This window comes from Microplitis mediator, chromosome 6, assembly GCF_029852145.1.
Source record: "Microplitis mediator isolate UGA2020A chromosome 6, iyMicMedi2.1, whole genome shotgun sequence".
Lineage (NCBI taxonomy): Eukaryota > Metazoa > Arthropoda > Insecta > Hymenoptera > Braconidae > Microplitis > Microplitis mediator.
The window spans coordinates 20,076,876-20,099,960 of NC_079974.1; the positions used below are offsets into that span (position 1 = coordinate 20,076,876).

A 23,085-nucleotide genomic window follows, 5' to 3' on the forward strand; every position below is an offset into this window, starting at 1 on the left:
GTCAGAGTCCATACGATTGTAATCAATTACAGTTTCAATTTTTTTTAAATTAGAGGGCAACAAAAAATTTTAATCAAATAATAAATTAATAACATATCTAAAAAAAAAACTCGTTAACAGATCGTTTGTTACGAATGATTTATTTTAAGACAAGGGAGAGCGGAGTAGCGAAGGGAATAAAAATTGGCGATGACCAGAGCTTTAAAGGTAGGTCGTGTGTGGATTAAAAAAAAAAGTTTAAGTACAGATAAAGAGAGTACGTACGTATTTTAATTCTTATAGACTGGCCAAGAGGTAGAGGGAGTACAATAATAAAAGAGGGTGAGAGGGTTAAGGGTGTAGAGTAGAAGAGGTTGATACCGGCGAGGTGGCGCCCTCCCTCACGCTTTCGATCGACCCTGGCACTCTCTTCTCTTTCTCTTGGAGCTGCTGCTGCTGCCTCGTCCTCTTTTACTCCTTCCTCCCTTCAAGTCTCCATTCGTCCTCACGGGAGCTCAGTAGTCAGCGACACGTCGGCCCAGTCATCAGACTGCTCGAGCTTGCAGGTTCTTTTATTTATTAAAAACGTGTCGCGTGTCGTGACAATAACACACCACTAATTATTTTTTTTTAATCAACTACTTTTACGATTTATCAAAAAAACACCAGGTACGTAAGCTCTTATTTTTTTTTTTTTAAATCCGGCGGTAGTTTTTTTTATTTTTGTTTACCCCGCGTTTGAGGATTTTTGAATTTCACGTTAAGGATTGGGGGTGAAAAGAGGATTTTTTAAACGAGGACATGCATTTAAATTGGATGGATGACATGAAGAGTCGACAAAGTAAAGACGGAGGACCTCAATTGTACAAGGATCGATTGGATGACTCGACGAAAATCGAAATAATCGAACTAATATGTACCAAGAGCCAAGATGACATATATACAGACATATATATATATGTATATAAACGTTAACCAGCTGAGCTATATAATGTTGTGTACGTGGTAGTGTAAAAGGGCGTCAATATCGTTGTTATATTTTTTTTAAAATGTTATGAGCTTATTTTAAAAAAAAAAAAGGAGAGAAATGGGACAAAAGTGTGAGGTGTATTTCGTAATAAAAATCTCTCCATGTAAGAAGTAGACCAACCGAACCGTAGAAGAATGTGTATAAAGCTTTGTACGTGGTACTGTAAGAGCTTTTTTAAGGAGTGAGAAAAATATAAGTTATGTGAATGTCAGTCCGAGCGGTGAGGATTTTAACCGATTAAATTTTAAAGATTTAACTTAAATATTTTATGTGCGAAAGACCGAACACGTGTTGTTATGCTCGTAGATTATTATTGTTAAAATTTAACGTGACCTTCTGTTATTTATTTTACATAATTCATATCTATAGACACATATATATTTACAAGCGTAACTGTTGCCTTTTATTGTAATTTATAATCATTTTTATTAAGACATTACTAACAATTTAAATTTTAAATGAAGAAAATACTTTAGATTAACTAATTTCGGAGCTCAGTTTGCTCATTATATATTCCCAAGTAATAGTCATTTATGAAGGTAATAATAACGGCAACAGCTAAAACTCGGCATAACTTGCTGTATAAATTAAATTATTTAAACGGCTATCAAAAGATAAGGAAATGGTTTCAAATAAATAAGAAAAACGTTGTGTCATAATTATAAGACTTGGTAATTTATCGGAAGAAATTGATGTTTTATTAAAATCCCGAGTTTGTAAACAATGTAGCTGGTTAAAAAAAATATAAAATAAAATAAAGTTAAAGAGGTCAACGCGAAAGCGCAGAAAAGTGGAAGGAATGACGCAAATATCTGCACGATACTCTCAATCAGCCGTACATATTCATTTGTACGAAATGTAGGACACATGTTTTATTTTTTTTGCATTACCACAGTACAATAATTCAATTTACCGAAAAATGTTAATAGTATAAAATTTGACAATACAATATAAATAATATAAAATATACGACGAAGAATAATGCCGATTTTACCGAAGAATAAGACGTTAAATTTTCCATTGTGCGGAAGTTATCCTCGTACAGAGATGACATGCCAGTATTTCAAGTCATGTAGAAGTAATAGTACACGGAGAAATGGATAAATTTAACAAGGCATAAAATATAAATATAATAGTATATATTTTAATATAAATAAATAAAAATAAAATGAATAATTGTCGTTATACTTTAGTTGTCAAAGTTTGCTAACCCTCGGTTCATAAAGTAAAAAATATAAAAATATTACTGGCGCTGAAAACTCGTTAGGTCGGGCTGTGGCTTGTACGTCACACCGAGAAATCGAGGTAACCTCTTTCGCCAACAGGGGCTCTTACCCCCGCTGGTTGCTGCTGTGACTACCCCGGAAACTCCACTATGCCCCTCGAGGACGATCGACGACTTCGACAACAGCTACAAAACTTGATCCTATTACTCTTGTGTGTGCCTGTGAGAATCGTTACCCCAAAAACTTACCCGACTCTATCATCATTTATATATTTTATTTACGTACACATACATATATGTCTATATAGGGGAAATTAATTTTTCAAAGAATTGGGCAATTACTATTTGCGATTTACTATTATTAATAATCGTCACGTGATACATGAGGAAGTTATTATTGATAGGAGTTGTAAAGTCTGATGATGAGAGTTGACTTGAAGATGTTATCGACTTGATAATTCGCTTACCCTAAAATATTTACCTGTAGTTTTACTCTAGGGTCTTTGACATGAGCCTCAAATACTGAGAGTTACTTCTTGTGTACACGCCAAACTTATATATGCCGTTTTATAATTTATTCTCCGGTATCTATTTCCAATAAATAGACCGGGTCTCTCCCCTCGATCCTCTTGTCATTCTCTCTTTCTCATTTTCTCGATAGATACTATCGTCATTAATATTCATAATATTGATATTGATAAATTTTCATTAATATCTACGTTAGATAAATCCGCTCTGCTGATCATAAAATACGTGAGGAGAGAGAAGAAAAATGTGCAGTAGTCACAAGTGAGCTTAAATAAATAAATGAATAGTTTTATAATTTGTCATATTATCAAGTCAACTGGCAATTTGTTTAGTATGATTGACTTAACCCGAGGGTAAGATTACCTTTGCCAAAGACCTTCAACATTCGACCCTCAAGTCCTAAAATAACTGATATCCGCGTGGCTTACACGAGCTTGCTCGAAAACCATCATTTATATATTTATTTATACATACACATCAAAATAATTATAATAAAAATTTTAATAATTTTGATAAGTCATCAACTTCTTCTTCTTTTTCTTCTTCTTATTTTTTTATTCTCTTGAACATCCAGGAAGAAATCACAAAATTTTTTTTCCTCAACTATCAGTCATGATCATGATCCTGAAGTTAGCAGACAATTAAAAATTTTCAGATTTTTTTTTTCAGCAAATCAATTACGAAAAAAAAATCTAAAAAAAGGCACATGTAGAAAATTAAAAAAACTACAAGTGCAATTTTTTTTTATTATTTATTGTTTTAAAAAAAATCCAAAAATTATTAGACGTCAGCTAACATCAGTACCATGTCATGATCCTGAAGTTAGCAGACAATTTAAAATTTTTGAATTTTTTTTTTCAACACTTTAATTTAAAAAAAAAAAAACTAAAAATATGCACATGTAGAAAATTTAGAAGACTATAGGAGCAATTTTTAAAAAATATTTTTTTTTAAATTTGTCGCTTTTAATAAAAGTACAAAATTTATTAAACGTCGGCTAACTTCAGTATATCATCTATCAGTCAGTAATAATTGATAATAATCAATAATCATTAAAACAAAATTGCTATTAATTACCAAATTTTATAAATACCCGCCAAAAAAACTCGAGTAATTTCGCTATAGAATTTCCAAGTCTTTAATTAAATATTATTATTGTTATTATTTTTAGATCAGTTTTTGATAAAAAACTATATCTGTATACTTATTTATACAAATTACAATAATTCTGATAATTATAATGATAAGCCATCATTCGTTCTTCTTCTTCTTCTTCTTCTTCTTCAGTAGTCTTGTATTAAATTTGACTTTTTTTAAATCCAGGAAGAAATCACAGAATTGGTTTTCCTCAACTACACGAATTAGGTCCACTCTGATGTATTCTTATGAACAGAAGCTTTCTACTGTTACTCTTACTCTTGATGTTGCGGCTATTGAAAGAAGTACAGAGAAAAGAGTAGAGTAGAGTAGAATAGAGTAGAGTAGACTAGTAGACATACACAGTACAGTAACTTCCGTCCCATTTGCTGTTGAATGACTATGTACTACTCATGTAGACACTCGACTGTATTTCTCACTTCCATTCTCTCAATTCATTGTTTCCATCAGACCAATATCGGCATTCATATTTTACATTAAGTACATCCTAATTTTAATATTCATCAATATATACATATATATCACTGTAAAGCGGTGTTGAAATCAAATAACACTGGTGTAGGCGGTGTTAAATCGGTGTAAAAAAAATTACACGTATAGAAATTTCCACGTTAGGAAATTTCAATTTTGCTATGTACTTATTCGAATAATTATTTATGTTCTACGTAATTTATTTTAAAATTACACAATTTTACTCCCGCCATTTCAATCACCAATAATTTAATTAATTAATAAAAATACTGTTTAACTTTCGTGATCGAGTAAGTAAAAATATTCACAAAGTTAAATATTTTTAACACCGAAAAATATTTTAACACCGGCAAAGAATATTTACACCTTTGGCGGTGTTATTTTAACACCGCTATCGGTGTTGAAATTTAACACCGAAAATTTTAACACTTACACCGCCTGGAATTACCCCGTTTTTTTACAGTATATATATATATTACATAGTTTTTTTTTTTATTTATTTCAAAGTCGCATAAACAGCAACGGTCATGAGCGACTTCAGTAATATACATATGGTACAGTTTACATAGTGTGAGAATTAGATCTTATTGAGCAATTTTAAGTTTCTTAGCACACGGAAAAAAATGATGCTCAAAATTTTGAAGAGCAAAATTTGTAATTTCGTATATTAAAATTAATATGAAAAAGAATCGATAAATTGGTATCTAGTTATTTATTACTATTCAAATAAACATAGAAAAATTAAAAAAATTTACCACTTATTCGATTTATGTATATAATAAATTAATTTATAATAACGAATAAATAACATTTTATATTAATTATTAGTCAATGGGATAGAATTTATAAAATAAGAGTTAAAAGTTTTCGGTATTTTTATGAGCAAAAAATCAGTATCTAGTATACTAATTTTTCATTTCATTCGATTTATGTATATTGTAAATTAATTTATAATGATGAATAAATGATATTTTAAGCTAATAATTGATCAGTGATGTCAAATTTATAAAATAAAAGTTTGTAACTTTTGCAATTTTCGGCTGGAAAAATCAGTATCTAAGATAGCAATTCTTAATTTGACCAATCATTACTTTTTAATAGATGTATGCCATAAATTAATTAATTTTCACTAATAAGTCACGTATTTATATACCTAAAAGTAATAATATTAACTTACTTTTTGAAATAATTGATAGTAGTTTTTAGGAATCTACAAAAATTAGTAAACTACTTTGCATTAACTACATAATAGTACTAATTATCGATAACAGATTCCACTTTTTACTATTATTACAGGCTTAAAACTGTAATTAAATTGTTTTCGTTATTTAAACATTCTGTTATTTCCTTTGATAGCTTGATGGTCCTGTCCGTGATGCCTGGACATTCTACTAGATGTTGGATTGTTAGTGTTGATTCACATTTGGGCATTTATTAGCGGGTGCTCATGTCATTAGATGATTGTGTGTCATTGGTGTGACCAATTCTTAACCGTGTAAAAATTACTTGATTTGTACAGTTGTTAGATGATGGAGGTTCTTCCCATCCATTATTTCTTACACGATGTAGTAAAGATTTTGAGTTCCTCCACACAATGTTCCATTTAGCCATACACAGTTTCTATCTCAAGTATCAATAAAAAATATTAAAAATAATATTTTTTTTGTTGCAGATATTTAATGATTGATGATCGTATCATCTCGAGAGTGGAATTCGTGGATTCAAATAATGTAATAACGACGCTGTGGCGTCGAGCGATGTCTTCGTCGTCAGTGAGCAGCTGTACGGACGAGGAGGACCCCGAGGATGTCGAAACAAAGCACACTGGCTGGCGATACAGCACGAGTATCATCCTCACTCCAATCATCACCACCTATATCATCAACGTCATCATCAGTACCGTCTGTTTACACGTGGAAGGACTGCGGCTAGATGAATCTAAATAATTTAACATCCCCCGAGTGCATCTATCAGTGCAGAAATTGAATTTACTTTTAAAAAAAGGAGGGAAAATTTAAAATAGAAGGTTTAAATAAATTAAAAAAAATACTGCAACCCACAGCCTGCAAAGTTGTGATAACGATGAGGTGACAAAAGAAATTGGCCATCGTTGCCGTTGTCATAATTATATGTATACAATTATTGTTAGTATAGATAAATTTAAAGTCCTGTAAATAAATAAGGACTTAAAGTGTAAGTAAATATATATATATATAAATCTATATAAATATTTTTAATGTGAAATAACAACGACAAAACGTGATAAAAACGTTGTGATCTGGGGATGGAAAAACCTCCTGGATTACGATCGGGAGTGGGAAGTAACGGCAGCTTGATCGTTAAAGGAAGGACATTGGACGACGTAGATCCTTCCATTAAATTAAATACTTCCAGTATAATAAAACAATCAAGTAATATAATATATATATATTCATCGTCAACAATAACGATACAAGTAGTAGCAACAATTAAAAAAAAATTTAAGTGTCGCGTGCGGAATATCATCTACTCGTCTATTGTCGTACAAGTGCAAGGCCACTGGACAGTAAACCAGTTGATTAAAAAACTACTTCAAAAACAGCGTAAACGTAATAAACCGTGTCGTGTGCGATACCGCAAATGTTATAATAATTTAAAAAAATTAAATTATTGCTATTGCAGAAGCTACGATTGTTGCCCTGTGACGTCATCGGGTGTTCGATCACGGTGACGATGATGCTCGGGATTAAAACCGCGGAGTCTCCTCAAGTGACAGAAATAAAAAAATAAATAATATTTTTTACAGCATGTGGGTGATAGTGTTGTGTAAAATGTGTTTATGTCAATACACAGCCATCAAAGTTTCAAGTGGTTTCTGTTAAATATTTATATCCTTGAGGATTTAAAGTTTTTTATTTTATTTAACAAAACCTTTTAAAATATATGAATAGTTGGATTAAATAATCTGGCATAACAAGCCAGTAACGTTTAAAAAAAAGTTAAAGGATGCCAGGGGGTCGTAGGGGCCTGGTAGCCCCTCAAAATACGTTCTTGGAGAACATTATTAGACGAAGCAGCAGTCAGCGTAAGTAATAATATAACTGTTATGTATTTACTTTAAATCATAAGTATATGTACTTAGTCCATACACACGTACCACAACTTACACACACTTATATATATTTATACACTGTTGACTATAGAATCCATACAAGCGCAGTGATCATGACCTACTATTTGTTCATGGTAAAGGTTGCCATAATACGATACAGCCAACGGGTATTATAATAATAATAATAATAATAATAATAATAATAATAATAATAATAATAATAATAATAAATAAAAATAATAATAATAATAATAGTAAGAGCGACGATGACGAAAAGAAAAAACCTCAGAGACAGCTGAGTTGACAGTAATATAGGCTTAGAGCTTTAAATGCTTTTATGGTAAAGTGATAAATGGCATTACAATCAGCATGAGTATGTGTCACTGATTAATTTTATCGCGTGACACACTACGTTGCTTCAACAAAATGAGCTTATAAGTTTGTGTCTTCGTGCAACACCCTTTTTTTTTATTTTTTTTGTACCCAGGGGTGTAATATGCAGTGAGTTGGTGGCACGACACAAGTCAGTTTACTTGCTATTTTTATCGATCCACTTGTGTGCATGACTGTCAGTTATATGCTTATTATTTTAAATTTATTTTATTTATCATTGTTGTCATTTAATTTTTTATTATTTATTTTATCTTATCGCTGGTGATATCGAGCTTTACTTTCTTGAGATTTAGTATTATATATATTTTTTAGTAGTTATGCATGTGTAGATGTATGTATATATATATGTATTCTTAGAGAAACCGGACTGATACCAAGGTGATCTGATATTATGTATACAGAATCTGATGGTCATGGAATTACAAACAGACGATAAATGTTAGACCGAAATGAAAAAAAAAATTTGGGTGGGACGTAACAATCGATTCTGAGGTTTTGCGAGTCAAGGCTATTTTACTAGTTCACTGAGTAGACTAGACCTACGCGAAATGTCAGATAATATTTTTTATAGTTTGTTGTTTTTTTATTTTTTTATTTTAACGTTTATCAAACTTTTATTAAATCGTCTTTGTAAATAAATCGTTAAATGCAATGGATGTATATCGCGTTTTAAAATATTTAAATTGCTATTTATACATATATGATTATCTTTAAGCATTACAATTTGCATATGGTTAAATCAAATTTAATCAAGTACCAGTAATAAGTCAATAGTATATAATCAAGGAAAATAGACTCATTACATTACTGGGTATATATTATCATATTATCACATGAGAAATCGCGTTATTTGTTCCTAAAGGACTTACATTTTTATACGTCTTTTTTGCTTTAGTGAGCTTCCTATGTTTTCTTTTCATTGCCAATTGTTTGAGACTCAGTAAAAAATTGGGAGTAACCCGGAGTAATTAGGGATTTTATTTGATTTCGAACTCTGTCACTCGGAGTCCCGGAGTTAAAAAAAAATTACTCTGCATATGGAGTAAATAGGGAGTTTGTTTTTCAACTGAGTGATTTCGGAGTGATTTGGATTTTATTTCAACCTGCATTCGCTCAGATTCGGAATCTTAGTATTAAAATAAACTCCCCTTTGGAGTAAATTTCACTCCGAAGACATTAAATAAATAAGCAATTATCTACTCCTGATTTACTCCGCGTTCACTCCGTTAATTTTCCATAACATAGACTTATTTTAGAATTAAAAATTGAAAAAAAGAAATTTTGATAGCCTAAAGGGCGCGCATGACTTAAATTGTCTGCCCTCATTTAAATCCGAATTCACTTGGAGTTCCGAAGTTTAAAAAAAACTACTCTGTATACGGAGTAAATAGGGAGTTTTTTTTTCAGCTAAGTGATTTTGGAGTGATCTGGATTTTATTTCAATCTTCATTCACTCCGCATTCACTCCGGCTTTACTCCGCGTTCACTCCGCTAATTATTTAGGGTTGACTTATTTTAGAGTTAAAAATTTAAAACAGAAATTTTGAAAGCCTAAAGGGTGAGTGACTCAAATTATCTACCCTTTGGACTTTCAAAAATTTTGAGCTTTAAAATAAGTCTCCAAAATGATTTGTAATAAAAATAAAAAAAAATTATACTCCTTTTGGTTTTACGAAGTTCCCAAAAGTTAAAAGGGCGAATATAAATATAAGTCTTTTTGGAACTAGTATCGCGATATGAGAACTAGATATAACTTTTGATTTAATTAATCAATTAATTTTTATGACACTTATAATATTATTACGTTACTGGATGAGCTCTTCATCACTTGAACTTTTTTTAGTGTGATAGCTTGGGTTTCCCAATCTCTTGTGTGCATGCCCTGAGGCATCGAGTGCTGTGGCAAATATTCTTTAGTGTAGATGAGAGGTCGTGTGCCACAGATACGAGGAGTGAGAAGATTAAGAGGGCCAACGTCCTCCCGCTGGCTATGACATTTTTTTTTATATTTTTCTTTTTTTTTTTAGTCACACACTCGGTCTTTCTCAACCTGCCTCGCTTTTGTTATAAAAAAACTCTTGTAGATCTTTTTTATTTGCGTCTTGATACTACTAGAGTATGGAGTAGATAGACACTTGGTTGCCTTTGTTGCTCTAGTCTTTTTACACACGAGAACAAAAAAAAAATACAATTAATTTTCTGTACATTATTTATTTTTTAATTAAAAATAAATTCAACATTAACGAGACAAGTTATAAAAAAAATAATACCAGAGTATTAAATATAAATAAATTATATTTTAAAAATAACTTACAAGTATAATATACGACATGATAAATTTAATTATTAATTAAATGGAATAATAATAATTAAAAAAAAAACAATGCATCTCGATGTGTGATAGTTATTTATTTTAACTTGTAATCACGATATATATATATATCAACTATTGTCAAGGTACTTTTGCATTCATACATTATTCATTGGATTATCGACATAAAATTTAACCGTAAACATTTTCATCCCTCATATTAAATAGTAATAAAATAATAATAATAATAATACTCCATCTTGATCACATCCAGAATATAAATATATCATTTTTTTCACGGGTATTATGCACGATAAGTTGATCAATTAATCAAAATATTAATTTTTACACTGACGTTTTGTCATTTTATTTTTGTGACTTTTTCAAGTTCTCAAAATGTTGATTTTAATTAAAATAAAAATTAACGGGCATCACAAAAAAACTTTTGACTCTTAAAATACAAAATAAGTTGCAGTATAACGATTTGTTTATAATGATCAACGCAATTTGAGAACTTGAAAAAGTCGCAAGAATAAAATGACATTTGAAAAATTAATGTTTTAATTAAGGCACACAGAAAAAAAAATTATCGACTGAAGGTAAATATTCTTGATTCAAGAAAATTTTTTTGGAGACCTGAATTTTCTCAGATCAAGTAGAAATCTTCTTCGACCAAAACGAATTTTTTTTTACCAAGACAAATTTTCTTGGCTCAAGAAAATCTTGACTTGGTTCCCGGAAACGTTTGTCTTCAAAAATATTTTCTTGACTCAAGATATCTTTTTTTTCTGTGCAGTATTCTACTTTGAACTTTCGAAAAAAATCTATTTTTTAAGAATTTATAATGAGATTATGAATGAAGATATCGATGTCGGGTTTGTTAGGCTTAGTAAATACACTATTGAAATACATTTAAAAAAATTTGATTATATATTTTATAGACTTTTGACATACAAAAACATCATTCGAATATAACGCCTCGATTAGTAAGTGGGTCTACGCTTGGTGTTGAAATTTCAAAAATGGACAATCTGAATCACAAAATTTTTGAATTTTAAAATTCGATATATTACTAGCAACCGGCTGAACTAGAATTTTTAATGTACATGCAAAAATAACAAAATGGCGGCGAAAAAAAAAGATAAAGAAATCACTTTATTTTTTTTTTGTCCATAATACCCGTAAAATAAAATTATAAATAGCAGTAATAATAATAATAATAATAATAGTAGTGTCAGTTTTATATAAAAGCTTTAATATAAAAAAAAAATCTTCTACGTGATTATCATTTATATTAATTTTGTTTTTATATAAAAATGACAGTAATAATAACAATAAAAAATGATGAGGTCATTGAGCTTGAGTTAAGATTTCCGCATTAGTATGAAAATGCAGGAAAAAAGCTAAAATCTTGAGGCAAAACGTTGAGCTTTACCCACTTGACGCTTCTCTTTCTATCCACGAGTGGATCTTAAATTGTCTGAGGAGCAAGAACAGATTTACTTTTTATTTTTATTTTTTTTTATTAATACTCTTTACTTATTCTTCACTTCCTATATTGTATTCTCGCGACACTTAGCATTTGACGCAGTAACTAAAATTGCATTTTTTGTACGCTTTTTTTTTTTTTTTATCACCTCATCAAATTTACATTACATATTTAAAAAATAATAAAATTTACCCTCGTAGTTTTATCAGCAGATAGTAAATTATGGAAACGACGTAAAAGCTATTTTTGTTGGATATTTAAAAAAATAAAATTTAAATTATTTGAGTAAATTTAAATTTTTTATTTAATCGTTTAAATTTTAAATAAAATTATTTTATTTAAAAATAAAGAAAAATAAATAAAATACTGAGCTTATAAATACATTAAAGTAGAAATGCACACTTTACATCAGCCATTCGCTTCCACAACCGTACGATATAATATCGTATGTTTCCGTGTTATTTCGTACTGATCCGGCAGGTCATTGGGTCAAATCCACCGGTTGTGTATATGCATGACCTTCCCCATGCTCTTCGTACTACATACTACGGTACACTAGCTCACGCGGAACATGCGTATACATGATACCTATCGCTTTTCAATGCATAACAATCGAATATATTCAAACCCAAAACCCCCTCATATACCAACAAATACATAAACCTACTTCAATTGTTGTCATTACTATTATTATTATTAAAATAATTATTAATATTATTATTATTGTCATTATTATTCTCTAATTAATTTATTTTGCCTTCCACTGTACTATTTTTAGTTTCATGTTTCTGTGCTTTACCAATTCAATTATAAATTACTCGCTCAATATAGACGCATTCTCTCACGGCAATTAAAAAAAAAAAAAACTATTAAACTTTTAATGGTTTTTTTAAAAATACTATTTTCAGTTATTTAAAAACGATAAAGAATACTTTACTTCGCTGCATCATTAAATTGAATATGTATGCAAGAGAAACTGCGCATTAGCAAAATAACACGCGAACATTAATCAGAAATGTAGTGACAAGTGCACACATCAATTTCCCTTTGACAGCGTCTAGTTGCGATCCTTTTCAGAAGTTGCCTGTACTTCGTGCGGTTTGGGAATGACCGAGTGAGCAAACAGCTACCGATGTTTCTTGACTTAGTTTCCCCCACTCTGCGGCGCTATCCCCACTACCGGGCAGTGTAACACCTTCTTGGGTACTTCTTTGGCTTATATTACTTTTACTGGCCTTCTCTGGCAGTGTATTGTAAGACATAAAGTGTGTCTTTATACTTAAACTCTTATTGTGAATGCTATTTTTAAACGTGAAAGCTTTGTGTAGAGTCTTCTCTTATCCGGCCACTGGTTTTCTCATTAATTTTGATTTATTTTCTTTCCTCTTTTATTTTTTTATATGGACGTCGAATGCAACCCCCTGGGAGATAATGAAGCTTCTGCATTTCCGTTGAATTTTTTATGTTGTTATTTAATATACCTCTTTTTTTTAATAAACTCCAGCTAAATTCTATTTTTAGAACACTTATATCCTCAGTTTGTTTATCTAACAAACATTTATGCTGTTAAAATACAAGATATACAATTTATATAAATAAATAAAAAATAATTACTGCTATATCATGAGCTTTTATTTTAATACTTTCAACACAGCAGTGCTTTGACTTTTATCTAAAATACCTCGAGAAATAGGCTGATCAACTCCGCAAAAATGTTTGAATTTTTTTTATTTTTTATCCGCTGTATCTTTGAAAAAAAAATATATAATAAAATAAAGTTAATCAAATTCTACTCTTTGCCAGCTCGTTTCCTCTCGTATCACACAAGTCATGCACATATATGTATATATATAAAACTTGCACATAAAATTTTTTTTTCTTTAGCACAAAATAAACGCTGATCTAGTTTTTATTATATCTAGTATCTAGTATCGCGTCCGGCTTGAACCAATTTCACGAGTATACACTAGATACCTTAAAAAATTCAATTTTTATCGTAGAACATTACAAATGAGAAAAGTAGTATCACATAAAAACTCGGAATTAAATTTTAATCAAATAAATAAATTAGTAAATAATAAAATTGGTTCACGCAGAGAATTTTACGGTATTTTTTGCATCAAAAATTTATAGTAAAATTACTATAGTCATAGTAACATGAGGACAGTATGGAATTATTGTACAAATTATTGATACTGTAGAAATTTTTGAAATACATCGAACAGAATTTACAAGGTGCGTTGTAATTTTGACAAAGCAACAGATAAAATTTATACCAACTGCATACTAAATATTCTGATTTAACCTAATAAATTTTACTATGCAGTTGGTATAAATTTTTTTGTCATATTAACCGCGAAAGTTAAATTTTCAAGCAACATGCAGAGGGCGCAAACTATACGATTTCTGCAATCTATAGTTTGGTTAACTTTCCTCGAACTTGTATTGAAAAGTAACTTCTCTCTATCTGTCTCTACATTCCTACACGACTTAAAACATTTTTGACTGTTTCTCTCTCAAATTCAACTTCCGCCGTTGATATGACAAAAAATTTTGTTCGATGCTTTATGCTCAAAGGTAGAAAACCTGACAGACTTAAAGTGCAGGCACGCCTTTGAAGCTATGGATACATTCTCATCATGACTTCGTACTATATCCGGTCTTGATAAGAAAGCGCCCATAGTCTCAAACTCGTGACGTCACTTCAGATTGTCAGAATCCCTACCGTTCCGCATACGTATCGAAAATAACTATTTTCTATAAATTTTTTATGCAAAAAATACCGTAAAATTCCTTGCGTGTTTTAAAAAATACTTATTCCAATTTATCCCACTAGAACATATCGCGTTACTAATTACAAAAGGTCTTATATTTTTATACGCCTTTTTGGCTTAAGGGAACTTCCCTTAAACCAAAAGGGCGTATAATTTTTTTTTATTTTTATTACAAATCGTTTTGGAGACTTATTTTAAAGTTCAAAATTAAAAAAAATTTTTGAAAGTCCAAAGGGCAGATAATTTGAGTCATTCGCTCTTTAGGCTTTCAAAATTTCTGTTTCAAATTTTTAACTCTAAAATAAGTCAACCCTAAATAATTAGAGGAGTGAATGAAGATTGAAATAAAATTCAGATCACTCCGAAATCACTCAGCTGGAAAAACAAACCCCCAATTTACTCCGTATGCAGAGTAATTTTTTAAAACCCGGAACTCCGAGTGACTGAGTGAATTCGGATTTAAATAAGGGCAGATAATTTAAGTCATGTGCTCTTTAGGCTGTCAAAATTTTTAGTTCTAAAATAAGTCTACCAAACGATCGGCAATGAAAAAAAAATTATACACCTTTTTGGCTTTAGGGATCTTCCTGCGTAAAAAAATTTAAGTCCTTTCGAAATTAGTAACGCGATACAAAATACTTACATATAGAAGTGTTCGACAAATAACAGTATAAAATAAAAAAAAAGCCGGTACATTTAAAAAACATTAAAGTTATTCTTAGTACAGCAAGCTTTTATAAATATATTTCTATGGCTATGGCTATGGCTATTTTAGTGGTAGCTAAAGACATGTCGTTAAATCTCACTAACATGAATGCTCCAATTGTTATTGAGGTTATAAATACATATCTTTTTTTTTTTGTTGCTTATAACACCAACCACTTCACGAGGACTATACGAAATGTCCGTGAAATTGTTATGATACCTTTTATAGCTGTTATCGTTTTTGATTCAACTATTCTAACTCTTTCTTCTCTCTTTATCTTTTATCTAGTTTTATTTTTATTTTATTTTCTTTTACTTATTTTACATTGTTACTATTATTACTATAAAATATATGCAAATAACACCTCTTTAAAGATTTTGCATCCGAGCCAAAAATGCTTCCAGACAAAAACTTTTAAAACCAAATTCTATATTATGATCAATGAGATATTTTTCACTGGCATTATTTTACGAACGATTTAGGAGAGTGATCAAGCTTTAAGAAATATTTTACTTGGGAAAAAAAAGAGACGGAAATTATAAAAAAAAAAAAAAACAATAAAACTGCGGAACTTTTACTGCGGTATTCTCATTAAAAATCTGAATATTATATTTTATAATAACAATTATTAGAATAATAATGAAAAAGCGATAATTCATAATTTAAAGTTGTGACTATAGAAAATATTTCAATTAACTTGTTCATATAACGGATGTATAACTCGTCAATTATTTAAAAGCTCTGTCGGTGATGGTGTGTAAGGATTAAATTAATGATGTTCCTCATCCTGGATCTAAGCATGTATACATTACGGTGTAGGAAGGAAACAGGAAGGAAGGATGTTTGTCTGTTTCACTCATTTAAATATACATAGATATATTTATATACAGCCTTATACATATATTAACATACTAAAATTCAATCTTTCTTCTACTATTTCTTCAATATCCATATATATATATATATAAATAAATAAATAGTTGGCACACATAACACGTGCACGTGTGATACGATTTGCACGTAACATAAAAACGTCACAACTACTGATCGAAACTCAACTAAAAGCCTTGAAAAAATTTATATCTGCCGTCGACGATATCAACTGAGTCTAATAAAGGAGTGCCGGTGATGTAAAATACAAGTTCTCCCTTAACGATGAAGATGATACGAACCCACGCAAAAATCTGTCTTTGTCTCTCCCTTATATATCTACATATATATAGGGGAGAGTAGGGCAAAATGGACCCCTCAAGAAAAAAGGGCTTATATGGAATACAAATACAAGTCCATTTTGCCCCACTCTCTTATATATATGTATTTTTTATATATTTATTGTAATAATTCTTTTTACTTGAAAAAAAATGCTGCTACACGCGATATTTTTTTGCATGACACCGATGGTAATTTTTTATTTTTTATTTTCATGACACGAAAAAATAAATATAACAAAAACATACACTACGTAATTAATAGTAATTACTCTAGTGAGGCAAGAAAAAGAAAGTTACATTTTTTTTTTATTTTTTTTCTAAGGTAAACTGACGCTTGTGTTAATGCTATATAACGCATTTTAGCGATAGTATTTTCTCTAACTAAACCCTGGTTGACGAATCCAGTTAATCTTAAAACGTTTTATTTAATCCGGAATTTAGTTTAAACGGTCAAAGCTCTATTTACTTTATCGAGTATCGCGATGTGAAATAATTTTTAATTAATTAAAAGTTTTTATTTATTTATTTTTTTGTTTCTGCTAATTAACTTTATTTTCTATCAATTGGATTAACTGAAACAAATTATTTTCAGTTAATATAATTTACTTCACTTAATTAAATTAAATTAATTAATTAATTTTTTTTTGTAGAAAGCTGTAATAAATATTTTTTAGAACGCAGTCACTTACAATTAATTTGATTTAATTTGATAACCAAAAGAATTTTAATGGTAATTAAATAATCTTGATTAATAGCGTTGTCATATTTAATTACTTTTTTGTGTGTGGCGTTAAATTAATTAGATGATTTGTTGATTAATAATAATTATTATTTTACATTAATTAGTAACCTGCATAATTAGTTGAAAATAATTTCATTATTTTTTAAATAAATTATTAGTCGTTTTTTTTAAAATAATTACGTTTATCAAATTAGAAGATAATTAAAAAATAATACAGCTATTTTATATTTAATCGATTGATTAAAACGGTTTTATTAATCGTTATTAGTTATTAATTAATAAACTCGAGTATTTCGGATAAATAATGAGCCGATTCATTTAATCCCATTATTATTATTATTATTATTATTATTATTATTATTATTATTATTATTATTATTATTATTATTATTATTATTATTATTATTATTATTATTATTATTATTATTATTATTATTATTATTATTAATAATAATAATATTTGTTTTTTGACTTGGCGGAAAATGTATTATCATAAATACATTTAAAAAAAAAAAACTATATATGTATACACTGTAGAAAATTAACGGAGTGAACGTGGAGTAAATCCGGAGTAGATGCGGAGCAGACTGTTTATTTATTTAATTTCCTGGGAGTGAAATTCACTCCAAAGAGGAATTTTATATAATATCGAAATTCCGGGTCGGAGTGAATGCGGATTTAAATGAAATCCAGATCACTCCGCTAAAAAAACAAACTCCGTATTTACTCCATTTACGGAGTGATTTTTTATAACACTCCGAGTGACGGAGTGAATTCGGATTCAATTAAAATCCGAATTCACTCCCAATTTTTTACAGTGCATTTTTAACGTTTGTACACGGAAAAAAAAAATTAGTAAATATTACTGAGATTCTCGTCAACAGTGCGCCTAGACCGAATCTCAGTAAATTTTATTGTGTAGAACATAAGAAATTAATAACAGATGCATTTTTTTGACAAGTGTCTTGTGGTTTTTTAAGGTTTAAGTAGTAATTTTAAATAGTCAAGCAGTATATTTCAACGATTAACTGTTAATCATAGCAGTTTAAAAATTAAAATCATAATTTTACCAACTGAAACGACATTAGTTATTGAACATAACATAAATAATTACAAGTTGAACTACAATTATTGTCAATCATTTTTTTTCCGTGTACCTTATTTTCAAATTCTATTGCTTTTAATGAAATATTTTTTTTTTAATTACAATCTCTAAAATTTTAATAAATCTTTTAAACCATCATATATTTTCCGCACATAGGTTTCATAAAATTGAGTAGTACCCATTTACCTTTAAAGTAAAAGCTCTAATACCCAATCAGAGAATTAGTACTCGATCACTCTATATATTAGTATACAAATATGTCTATATTTAATAAATATAAATATACAAATACATGAGTGATCGGGTATCGGGTATCTTATTACCTCACATGTAGTTAATATTTCATTGTTTAATTATTCTGTAAAATTTCTTCTTTTTCTTCTTAATCATTTCCATAATTTAATTGTACCCCAATAGTAATATATGCTTTTAAAAAATAATTTACATAAGTAAAATATTCAAATAATAATTAGCAGTTATTATTTATTATTGCAATATACAGTTGCATGCTGTAATTAACAGAGTTTATAAACGGAATAACTAAAATAATAATAATAATAACTGAAATGTTATCGTTGATACGCAATAATAATTAAAATGTTAACTAAAAGCTTACGTGCAACACAAAATGATTATTCGATTTATTCGATAGTTAAGTTTTTAAAATGTTTAAAAAAAAAGAAAATATTATTAAGTACGAGGCTATCGTGCTCAATGACTCTTGAGTGTTTAAATCTCAAAGCAAGGTTTAGAGGCGCGTGCGAACGGCTTTTGACGCCCACCTTGACCCACACCTTACCTTAACTTACCTATGCCCGCTGATCAAAACTCCCAGTAACTTTCTCGCGTGTAGATCGAGATATTTTACTATTACTATGATATACTATACCACACTGTACTCGTGTATTCTCGATTCTGTGGGCTGTAGGGTTGAAGTAACAACGCCGACTTTAACTTTTATTTAGCTCTTGTGTATTCAGATGTAATACGAGTATGTACTATATATATACATACATACATTTATATACATATAGATATAGGTAATACAATAATATGACCTTAACTACCGTTACCTCAAACTATTAAGCGCGTCGTCGTCGTCGTCATCGTCGACGTTGTCGCTGTCGCTGTCGTGTTTACTTTTACATTTTTGAGTCATGGCCTGATGATTGTTTACATTGATAGCAAAAGTTATTTAAACTACTTATCAATATATTTTTTATGAATAAATGAATAATTTTTTTAATTACTGAGTTGTGGGCGAAGTATAATTTTTAAATTCCCGCTAAGAAAATTTAAAATTTTCAAAAAAAGGGAAGTTATTGGTTTCGGTCCGATTTTCGAAAATCGAATTTCTATCAGATCTTGACATTTTGAGGTTCTAGAATGTTATTCTGACTAATTTGATGTCCGAGTGTATGTATGTAGGGGAGGGTGGGGCAGAGCGGCCCCCCTGAAATTTTGATCAAAAAAAAAATTTTTTTTTTTTCGCCTAATTACTATAAATCCGATATGTTTGCGCATTTTTACCCCTACGCATGACATTTGGGGCAAAATGGACAAGCCCAAAATTTTGAAAAAGTGATTTTTTCATATTTTTATCGTCAAATTAAAAAAAATGATTATAATTCCACATTTCTAGCCCTACGCATAACACCTGGGGCAAAATGGACCAGCCGAAACTTCCGAAAAAATTATTTTTTCATTTTTTTCGGCCGTTTCTCTATGTAAGAGGCAAATTTGGTCACTAAAAATTTATAAAAATTAAATTTTTTTTTTTAGTTGATAAATTTTTGAAATAAAGTAAAATTATAGAATTGATTTTTTTTTTTATTAAATAACAATTAGTAATTAAGGTAATCGAGAGTGAACGATTTTTTACGCTTTAAAAAATTTTTTTCGAGTAATATAAAACCAAAAATAGTTGTCAAGAGAAAGAAATACATTCTTAATGATGAAAACAATTTAAAAAAATAAAAAACGAAAAAAAAAATTTTTTTTATCACTTTTTGGAGGGGGGCCGCTCTGCCCCACAAAAAAAAAAAATTTTTTTCAGAATTTTGGCAAAATGTCCATAAATTTGTTCGAAATAGGACAAAAGTAAAGTGATCTTATGGTTGAGAGCCACAAAAAATAATAATTGGCTTAGGGGGGCCGCTCTGCCCCACCCTCCCCTATGTATGTACGTACCTATGTAAATACCTGTATCTTTTGAACGGATGAACTGATTTTGATCGTCAAGGTATCATTCGACGCGGCTTGTCAATATCTAAAAGCTGTAAAAAATTGAAATTGATCGGTAGGGTGCGTTCAAACCCACACGAAAAAATATATATGTGACATATATGCATCAATGTATCGGCTATATGGGACATATATGTTATTTATATATTTTTTTGTGCGGGAAGATATTCCAAAAATAAAATTCTTTCAAAAAATTTTTTTTTTGGATAACTTGTAATGTGCTTAAAGGATTGTTTCCAAAATCAACTGGGCTCTAATACTTTATAAGCTGCGTCAAATGCTACCTCAACCATCAAAATCAGTTCATTCGTTCGCGAGATATCGTGGGTGAAATAAATGCTAAAAAACGGGTTTTTTCGAAAACAATGATACACTAAAGTATTTTCGAGCTCTTCGAGCTTGAACATGTACTCACGACAACGTTTTCGAGCTCCGTGAGCTCAAAAACAGCGGGAAGTTTTAGGGCTGGCCCGCAGGATCAACCGATTTTTTAATTGTTTTTATTTTTTAAATTTTCTCTTCAGTTTTTTATGCAAATGAAGAAAATAATTATGAGGTCTTCATTTTTTCAAAAACAAATAATGGGAAAAAAATGCTCCTTTATTAATGCTGGCAGAAAATGGCTTAAGTAGTTGCTTTTAAAATTAAATTATTATAAAATACTTTAAAGTAGTTGCATTGAAAATAAAATTATTTGAAAATACTTTCAGGAAAGTTACTTTTAAAACTGAATTACTTTAATTTTAGTTACAACTTCATAAATTTTTTTTTTTAAAATTAAAAATAAAATATATTAAGTTTATATAATTTTTTATTACATAACGAGTTTATTTAATTTTTCATTAAATTTATTTTTTCTTTAAATAAATTCAAATACTTTAAGAAGATTACTCCTTCATTTAAACTCGAGTGAAGTATAAATTGCAGTTAATTTTAATACTTTCGATCAAATGACTAATCTTTTTTCATATAACAAAAAGCTCAATATTTAAATGTCATATCAAAAATATTTAAATAAATATTAAACTTGTAAAATAAACAAAAATAAATTCCCTTCTAAAAACTTTTTTTTAAATTTAATAAATTTTTAATTTAACGAAAAAAAAATTCATATATTTTTTTATTAAAACATCTGAAAATTTGAACGCTTGACATTTTCAGTGTACGGTCGTCCCACGTTATCTGCATAAAAACAGCGCACATCACATTTTATTCTATTTCACGCAGCCTCAAATTTCAGGTTCACCACTAAATAAATATGCATGGACGTGATTTCAATGCACAACTCGTTTACCTAAGCCCTATAATTCCCTTCTTCAAACCTACACAAACATAACCGTCCCTATAAAAGAACAAAATGATAACAACTTTTAAAAAAAACGACAAATAAACAAACAATAAAATAAAAAGCGGAAGCTTATTCGAAAAACATTAAACCCAGATGCATTATTTACATTTTGGTAACAACATAAATTGTTTTATATCAGCCAGTGATGTTTGTTTGATTGTGTCAATTGGATGTGCAGTACAGAGATAGCAGCAAGTGCCAACTCGATTGACCTTTCTCACTCTATGTAGATACATATACATTTAAATGTATTTTTACATATATATTTTATTCTCCAGTGAGCTTGAAAACCATTGAAAGTTATTTTACTCTCTGGAGAATGTAAGTGACGTGAGTTTTGTCTCGTTTACTAAAACTTTGCTTGGGGTAACTGTTACATCACAATCAAAGTAAAAGTTATCTTTAGTTTTTTTGATATCATGTTGTATATAAATGTATATAAATGTATGTAGTTGATGAATATTTTGATGTACATCTGCACTTTTGCATCATATGTACAGTCGAGATTGGCATTTCCACTTAAAAGAAGCTCATAAATGGCATAGTAACTTGATGGCTAGACGTGGGACATCCAATAGAAAACTGTTTTAATCGACTTTACTACTTATAGAGGCCAATCAAGTGTTGTTTCTTTCGGAGGGAAAAAAAGTAGCCTTAACCTCAGCCTCGTTAATCACAAACTTCGAGGTCGAATATGACACTATTTAAAAAAGCTCACAATTTATACATTTTTTATCATTTTATTTATAGACAAATATTTTGTAGCGTTCTTTTAAATTATATGTATATTAGGGGTGTGCGAATAGCTCGAGCTTATGAATTATTCGCATTGAATCGAATCATATAATTCAAAAATTTTTTTTTGAACGACTTGAAATTGTGATATTTTTTTGAATAATTGAAAGTTTTGTCACAGGCAAATAGAGCTCACATGAATCTACGAAATAATTAATTTTGGTTACTTAAAGAAATTAAGCTCACCATTGAATAGAAATTGAGTATTCGAAAGCTGATTAGAAGTGAAAATTTTGAAAAGTTACAAATAATTCAAAAATTATTCGAATAGTTACGTCCGATTCGATTTGCACACCCCTAATGTATATATTAGGGCGTTTCAAAAAAAAAACAAAAATTTTCTTTTCTTCTGATTTTTAAAACTAATGAACCATAAATTGCATTGTAATGTCTATCAAATGTTTTTGAAGAGAATTGAACGCTCTACAAAAAAAGTCTCTTATTATTTTTTGATAAATCCATCTATTTGAAAGTTATTGGAGTTG

General features: G+C 29.4%; 1 protein-coding gene across 4 annotated transcripts in view; it reads left to right on the plus strand.

The window, feature by feature from the left end:
- The first annotated feature begins 425 nt into the window (after window positions 1-425).
- LOC130669374 (potassium voltage-gated channel protein eag) overlaps window positions 426-23,085 on the plus strand; it is a 51,176-nt gene continuing 28,516 nt past the window's right edge. For 2 of the 4 annotated variants that reach the window (XM_057472236.1, XM_057472235.1), the window contains exons 1-2: window positions 427-648; window positions 6,064-7,455. In XM_057472236.1, coding sequence (XP_057328219.1) covers window positions 7,377-7,455 — 79 coding nt within the window. In that variant the 5' untranslated portion in view covers window positions 427-648; window positions 6,064-7,376. Of the gene's footprint in view, window positions 649-6,063; window positions 7,456-23,085 lie in introns of all 4 variants that reach the window. The other 2 variants (XM_057472234.1, XM_057472237.1) reach the window with 2 other exon arrangements.